Source organism: Dermacentor variabilis, chromosome 2 (assembly GCF_050947875.1).
Source record: "Dermacentor variabilis isolate Ectoservices chromosome 2, ASM5094787v1, whole genome shotgun sequence".
Taxonomy (NCBI): domain Eukaryota; kingdom Metazoa; phylum Arthropoda; class Arachnida; order Ixodida; family Ixodidae; genus Dermacentor; species Dermacentor variabilis.
This window is the reverse complement of record NC_134569.1, coordinates 254,708,442-254,716,543: the sequence shown is the minus strand read 5'-3', so window position 1 is coordinate 254,716,543 and position 8,102 is coordinate 254,708,442. Positions and strand designations below refer to the sequence as shown.

At 49.9% G+C, this 8,102-nt stretch overlaps 1 protein-coding gene across 2 annotated transcripts in view; it reads left to right on the top strand.

The window, feature by feature from the left end:
• The first annotated feature begins 320 nt into the window (after window positions 1-320).
• Window positions 321-8,102, top strand: part of LOC142573242 (ATP-binding cassette subfamily C member 4-like) — a 495,730-nt gene continuing 487,948 nt past the window's right edge. For both annotated transcript variants that reach the window (XM_075682847.1, XM_075682846.1), the window contains exon 1: window positions 321-541. In XM_075682847.1, coding sequence (XP_075538962.1) covers window positions 465-541 — 77 coding nt within the window. In that variant the 5' untranslated portion in view covers window positions 321-464. The remainder of the gene's footprint in view (window positions 542-8,102) is intronic.

Sequence of the window (8,102 nt, the reverse complement as noted above, 5' to 3'; positions counted from 1 at the left end):
TGTTCTATAGCAAGTGCTAGTATTTAAATATGAAACATAAAACTCATTTCTGAGGGTTTCACGAAGCGGTACAGTGCAACACATGTAAACGTTGAGAGAGGTGTGAAGCCCGAGAGCGCACACCGGCCCCCCGAACGTCTTTTTGCTGCGCTCACGAAAAGCGCGTCGTCAAAAGTCGACGTTTTCGCGTGTGTGACGATGGCCAGTCATAAAAGGCCGAGATAGCTGAGAAAGTAAACGGCCCCATAAAAGTTTCCCCACAGTTTACGCGCCCCGGGAGAAGTGTCGCGGGGTCGAAATCACAATTGGCGCAATCACGAGACCTCACCCGCACTGCCTCTTCTGCTGGCGCGTCGGGTGGTCACACGGAGTGTCGTCCAGCCTCCTCACCTCACAGTGGTCTCCGAGGGAGGCAAGAGCTTCGGCGAAGCGCGCTCCCATCATCGGCGGCACAACCGGCGGCCATGGAGCGGGAGCTCGAGATTAGGCAGCCGGCCAACCCCGTGGAGACGGCCAGCTGCGTTTCCAGGCTTCTCTTCAGGTAGGAGTCTTTTTTTAGGCGTGTCCATGCATTCTCAGCCCGCCGCAACTTTTTTTGAAAGCGGCTCGCGCCGTCGGGGGAGAAGACAAGCTCCCTTAAGCCGCGCGGGCGCGGCATCTGCTGCGAGGGCAGTTTCGTGCACCCCGCCGCTGCTCGAAACAGGGCAGTGCGATGGACGCATTCTTTCATGGAGCGGTGGCACCTATGGACGCGTTTCATGCACATTTGATCTTCTAGTTTTATTGCATTTTCGTGCGACCACTTTCTACTGCCATTTCATGAGTTAGATGGTGGGCGAATATCTAGTTGAGTGACCGAGGAAACACATGCCACGTAGTTGATGAGCTATTAAAAAATGTCGCGGATGTAGAATGAATTTATTTACAGTGAAAATGATAGATAAGACGTCCAACGGCCCGAAACAGCCGATCACTAAAAAACCTCGCACTGCTTCTACACGCCTCCAGTGCGGCGTTACATTTTGCTCCGGGGCAGACAAAGCTCACAGAATGAGTCGGAGTGCGCGTTGATGGTACGGTATCAATCGTGTCAAATGCACAACTTGCGTCTTGCGTTAACGGCGGTTATCAGCCGTCACTTTAGCGATGACGCAGGTCATTTCACTCAAGTATTTGAGAAGGACGAATGGGCCGGAATACTTGGAGATAAGCTTCTGGTAAAGTCCCCTTTTCCGAACCTGTGTCCACCGCCACCCGACGTCACCGGTGGAGAATCTGACTGACAAATGTTGCGTGTCGTAGCGAGCCTGAGTATGCGACGATCGGGTTCTGAGCTGGGCAAGTCGACGCACTTCTTCGGCACGACAAATTATCTGCGCTACAGAAGCAACTTCGTTAGTTGAAAAAGGAAGTATGGTGTCGAGAAAATTTTGAGGATGGCGAGCGTATAGAAGGAAGAAAGGTAAATATCCTGTGACTTCATGTTTGGCTGTGTTGGAGGCATACGTAACGAATGGTAATATGGCATCCCAGTACTTATGATCCGCTGAGACATACATTGAAAGCATCCTGACAAGGGTACGATTGGTGCGCTCAGTTAGACTTGGTTTGCTCATGGTAAGGCGTGGAAGGGCAATATTGAGATTCACGAACGCGTAGTAAATCTTCCATGACGTCAGTGGTGAAGGGCCGGCCGCGATTACTTATCGCCACCTGAGGAGCTCCATTGCGGAGGATAATCGAGCGCAGAAGAAACCCGCAATGTTCGTACACTGTAGCTAAGACAAGTGCCATTGTTCCGGCATAATGTGTTATATAATCCGCGCACACGATTATCGAACGGCAGCCGCTGAAAGACTCGGGAAATGGGCAGAGTAAATCTATGCCCACTTTCTCAAAAGGTGAAGTCGGCGGTCTAACTCTGCAAAGTTCCTGCAGGAGCCATAGACGTTGTTTGTGGCGATGGCAGAGTTCATAGCTGGGCACATACTGCTTGGTTGTCTTCCACGATTGAAGCCAATGGAACGTTGTCTGAGGCGGTGGAGTGTTCCAGCGAATCGAAGTTGCCCGGATGCAAGGTAGTCGTGCAAGGCGCAGACATTTTGGTACGACGAGCAGCAGTGGAGCACCGTTGTTAGAATGATTCTTGTGGTAAAGCAGACCGTCACAAATGACAAATAGCGTCGCCCGTTCAGGTCTATGAGTCGCATCAATAATCGGCTATAGTGAAGGGTCGCACGGTTGTTCGTTTTTGCATATTCATGTTGCGTGCATATTCCTATTATTATACTGATGCTTCTTCTTCCCGATTCTATACTAATGTGTTACCGTATTGCCGCTCTTACACGATGCCTTCTCGAAACCCTGTAAGGTACATGTAAAATAAATAAATAAATAAATAAATAAATAAATAAATAAATAAATAAATGTTCTAACCTCACATAACACAAAGTAACCAGCAGAAAAAGATAACAGAAATTATATATGAAATGAAGTAGTATACAGGCAGATAACAGCAAACCTGAAAACAGTCTGTTCCGAGCATTCGGCCACTAATACGCTTCTAATGATCGATGACGAAACGCCTCTGGGGCTCAGAGCGTTTTTGCATTAACAGATGCTATTTTGCATTAACAGATGATATCTAAACAATGCCATTCCCTGAAAGCAAGTGGAAGAAAAGAGTGCTTGAAAGTCATTTTGGTGAGAGTACTCTTTCAACGTGTGTGAATGTTTGTGCTGGGTTACGCGGGATTTTGATGGAGAGATGTACAATGATGTGTCAATTTTATAACTAAAACACCTAAAAAAAATTTCTGGTGCGCTTGTGTTGCTGTGATAGCCAGTGTCTGGAGGCCCCAAAACTTGTTAACATATTTGTGGGAGAATCAGTGAGCTTATATTTGTTGCAGATGAATTCTGCAGCCTTCCTGTGTACATTTTCTACATCTTTAGTGTTAGTGACTTTATAAGGAAACGATACTGTGCCAGCCTACTCCAATACCGGTCTAACATAGGAAGTAAAGGCTAAAAGCTTGGTAGATGGAGGGCCCAGCCGGAGGCATCTGCGAAGACAAAACTACTTGCGCAGAGGAACTGCAGTAATATGAGAAATGTGTCTATGCCATCTGAGGTTTGAAGCAATCGTAACAACTAAATATTTTCGTTCATTCACTTTTTGAAGTGCCTTTAATGCTGTAATTGTATTGACATGTGGACTGGTTTCTCTTTCGGATCAGCGCTTTTCACCGTCTAACAAACGTTATCGCTCAGCGCGGGACGCGCCCGTAAGTACTGGCAGGTTTTCGAATCTTATGAATGGTTCTTTTGTCACCGAAGCTTGTGTAATCTAATTGCATGTGTGACGTGAATTGTGCGGAACTTTCTGGAAGGCACGCGGGCACAATCAATTACTCCGGAACCTTCGATGACTCGTGTATAAAAACCGACTGTTTGGCCGGCAGATCAGATTTTCACGATCGCCAACCGTGGTCGCCACTGTTGCTGTGCTTTCAGTGGAACTGGCTTTTGTGGGCAGAAGCTCGCCCAATAAAAAGTTTGTTTTCCATTCACAGTTTTACAGCTGTATTATTCACCGTCGCTACTATGTGACATCTGGTGGAGGTGCTAATGCGTTCATCTACCGAACGCTCCCGCAAAGCCGTGATCGAAGCCCGAGCCACGAACACAACTCCAACGTCGCCACGGACCAGCGAGCTAGCCGTAGGCTGCAAGGACTAAGCCCGAAGCACGGAATTTTGCCCGACAAGACCAGGTAGTGCACGGTAATGGCAGCTGCTACAATGACAGCCCCAGTGTCCCCAACACCGATCCTGCTGCAGCAGCCCAGGGAACCATCGACGTTGCGCGGTTCAACATTGGAGGACTCGGAAAGCTGGATGGAGATGTATGAGAGGGTCGCTACCTTTAACAGCTGGAACAGTGACGACAAGCTGCGACATGTCTATTTCGCATTGGAAGGCGCGCCAGGACGTGGTTCGAGGACCGAGAAGCCACCTTAATGACGTGGTACCTGTTCCGCTGCGGCTTCCTGCAGGCATTCACAAGCGTCATGCGCAATGGGCGCGCCCACACTCTACTATAAAACCGAGTACAGCTTCCCAATGAGACCACAGCGATTTTCACGGACGAGATGGCCCGTCTTTTCCGGCAAGCCGACTCGAAAATGTCGGAGGAGAAAAAAGTCCGCTTCCTGATGCGCGGCGTCAAGCAAGAACTTTTCGCCGGACTGATCCGCTACCCACCGAGGACCGTAACTGAGTTTTTATTTATTTATTTATTTATTTATTTAGGCATACTGCGATCTTGTACACAAGATCATAGTTTTCTACAGAGGCATCCGAAATTGAGAAAACACTGGAAATACGCACTGCGCAATATAACCGCCAAGTGCTCAGGCCGCAGTGCGCCATCCAAGGACTGCTTTCCGACGACATTCAAGAGACAATTGGGCCATTGCGTGCGATGAAATGCGGAAATTCTTGCCTTCGTCGCAGCCTCAAGTGGCCTCAATCGCCGACGCCATCAAAGAAGAGCTTCAGCGATCGCTTGGAGTTCCTGAGGTGCAACCACGATCACCGCAGCCCCAGCCGGAAGCGGTGACGTACGCCGCCGTCGCCCACAACAATGTACCCCTCCGCGACCGCGCCAGAGCCCTGTAACGCCGCGATTCCGTCGGCGACCGCCGCCGCCGCCGGCACGACCACCAATTGCATAACGCAGCTACGCAAGGAAGAAAGACAATTCGCGAGTCCCCAACCACCTCCCACTCTGCCATCACTGCGGAGAAGCCGGCCATGGGTACCGCCAATAACCATACCGCGAGATGGGACTGCGAGATTTCGCCGCTCACGCACCGCGACCGCAGCCTGGCGAACGAGCTCGCGATATCGCCGACTACCTCGCCGCCACTCAGTGAAGCCCTCGATCGACGACCGTCCCGTTCGCCGTCAACAGGCCACTACCTCTCGCCGCAGCGCCATCCATACACTGGCCCAGCCCGGGGCTGGTCCGTCAGCCCATATCAGGGAAACTAAAAGCAGCAACCGATGGAGGTGCAGTTGCTCTTCGTCAAACCGACGAAGATCCTCCCCCGCGGACGAAGACGCCGAAGAGACTACTTAGACGGCATAACGCCCACGCCGCCATCCCGATGAAGCCTGAAAGCAAAGAATGTACCGGCGAAATACCTGACGACGTGACGTACCAGCCACACGTCAAACGCGATGCAGCCGTGATCTGACGCCTAGACCTAACTGCATCGCAAGACAAAGAACCACCGACGACGACGTGCTCATCGACGGCCACGCAGTTGCCGCTTTAGTGGACACAGGAGCCGACTACTCCGTGATGAGTGAACCCATCGCCGTGTAGTACAGGAAAGTTAAAACTGCATTGGAAAGCCCTCAAATCCGGACAGCTGGAGAACACCTCATAGCACCGAGTGGAATCTGCACGGCAAGAATTACAGTTGATGACCGGACTTACCCTGCCACGTTCATTATCCTCTAACACTGTTCACGAGACGTCATTCTCGGCATGGGCTTTCTGAACCAACACGGCGGAATCATCGACCTCAAGTCGAAGTCAATAACCATGTCGCAAGACCAAGCGATAGCGCCGGAGAGCTGTCGTAGTCACCACGCCTTGAGTGTGTTCGAAGATCAAGTGAACATCCTGCCTCGCTCCAGCTTTATTTCCGTCGGCACCAAAACATCCGCAGACGTAGAAGGCGTCATCAAGGGTGATCAGCGTCTAACGCTCGATCATGAAATCCGCGTCGCAAGAGGGATCGCTCGACTGCGTGGAGGAAAAGCGAAAGTGATGCTGCCCAACTTCAGCCAGGAATTTGAGCACGTCAACAAGGGCACTACAATCGCATACATCTAGGAAATTGAAGAAACCAGCAATGAATTTGCCTTCTCGGATTCCGCCGCATTTACCCCGACGACCATAGTTCCCGAACCAGACTTCAACATAAATCCAAGTCTCTCACTGAGTCAGCAACAAAAGCTCAGAAATCATCGACGATACAAAGACTGCTTTTAGACGTCATGGAGGATTCCAAGAACACCAGTTGTAAAGCGTCGCATAATTACCGAAGAGAGCGCTCGACCACTCTGACAGAGCCCTTACCGAGTTTCGACGAAAGAACGTGAAGCTAGAAGCCAACAAGTTGACGAAATGCTGCGGGCCGACGTCATCCAGCCATCGAAAGGCCCGTGGGAATCTCCTGCGGTCTTGGTGAAGAAAAAGGCGTTTCTGCGTCAATTGTCATCGACGGAACAGGACCCCCTCCGTATACCCCCTCCGGATAGACAGCGCATTGGATCGGCTCTGCGGCGCTAAATACTTCTCGTCGATGGGTCTCAAGATGGGTTGCTGGCAAATAGAAGTCGACGAGAGGGATCGCGAAAAGGCCGCCTTCCTTACGCCAGACAGCCTCTATGGGGCCACGGCACTGCAGTTACGGTGCCACGCTCACCGCTAATGTTCTTCCAGGTGCTGCTGCAATCATTCTTCGGCCAGCTATCTCCCGTCACGCCGGCACCGCTACGGCTGGTCATGCCTCAACCCTTTTGGTGTCCTGATGCCGCAAGGAATTATTCGACTCGATTCTCAGCCAAGTGCACCGCATCACCGCATCCACCGCAGCCAGTGCTTGACACTACTGTGTTTGCGCTCCGGCAACATGGAACGGCGTCAGCTGACCCAGCCGCTCAAAAACGCGCACATTTCACCGACGCAACGGACCGCGGCACCACAGTTACGATGCCATGCACACCGCTGATGTTCTTTCAGGTCTGTCAGTATGAAACTTTCTGTTACCGTAACGACGATGTTTTCCTTTTCGCGGTGTCGTGGCCACCCAATTCTTTCAAATATGCCCGCGCTGCTTTGATGTACCTTTGGCGCGTTCTACTTCTCGGTGGTGATGTTGAATCGAACTCTGGGCCCATGACTAAAGCACAAGAGGACAAATTAGACAATGCGGCTCTTGTGGTCCAACGTTTGGAAGCTAGCCATACTACATTCTTGGAGTCATTGAATAAGACCCTAAACATTCATATCAGCCTGAAGAATGACTTCGATGCCCTAACAAAGCGTGCCGATGAATTGGAATCTAAAACTGAATTGGCGCCATCTGCACAGTCTGCGTTAACCCCGAACTTAGAATTGTCTAAAATGCAAGAAAAAATTTATGATTAAGAAAACCGGTCAAGAGGGTCTAATGTTCGTTTTTATGGAATCCACGATACAGACGACGAAACTTGGGCGACTTCGGAGCAGCTCGTGAACGAATTTTGTTACAGCAAATTTGGTGTCGGCCCAACTTCAGTTGTGAGAGCGCATCGTTTGGGGCCGTTTTTCTACAAGTAAGGCGACCCCAATCATTGCTAAATTTTACGATGATAAAGAAGTTGAATCTGTGCTAAGCAACGGATCGAAGCTGAAGGACACTGACTTCAGCATCGCTCGTGATTATTCTGAGGCTGTCCGACAAAAGCGCCGTCGTGTCTGGCAGTACGGGAAGTCTGTAAAAAAAGAAGGTGACCGCATTCGTCTCGCTTTCAACAAGCTTCACATTAATAACTATACTTATGTATGGGACACTGAGGCTGCTCGCGTAGTATGTGTTTCTCGGCATCCCGCAGATAAATGATGTTCGTCTTTCACTTCCTCAAATCAGACTCCATTTTCCTCAAAGATCGCCATGTAATGCTCCCAAAACCATTTCTTTCCTTTACACTAACATCAGAAGTGTTGTATCGAAGGATATTGCTATCTATTCACTAATCGATTCATGCTCTTAAACACTTGTAGCGTTAACCGAAACATGGCTGCCTGATCTTATTCCCGATAACACAGTTTTTGTCAGCCAGACAACTTTTAACATCTTTCGATGTGATAGACCGTACCGTAAAGGAGATGGTGTACTCTTGGGGATAAGGGATGATTTGCTAACCGTGCCTGTGATGATTAGTTCTTTTCTTGAATGTGTATGGGTTTCTTTTAAGTATTGTTCAACTGATGTAATTATTGGTGCTGTCTACCGTGCTGCTAATATGAATGATGGTTTT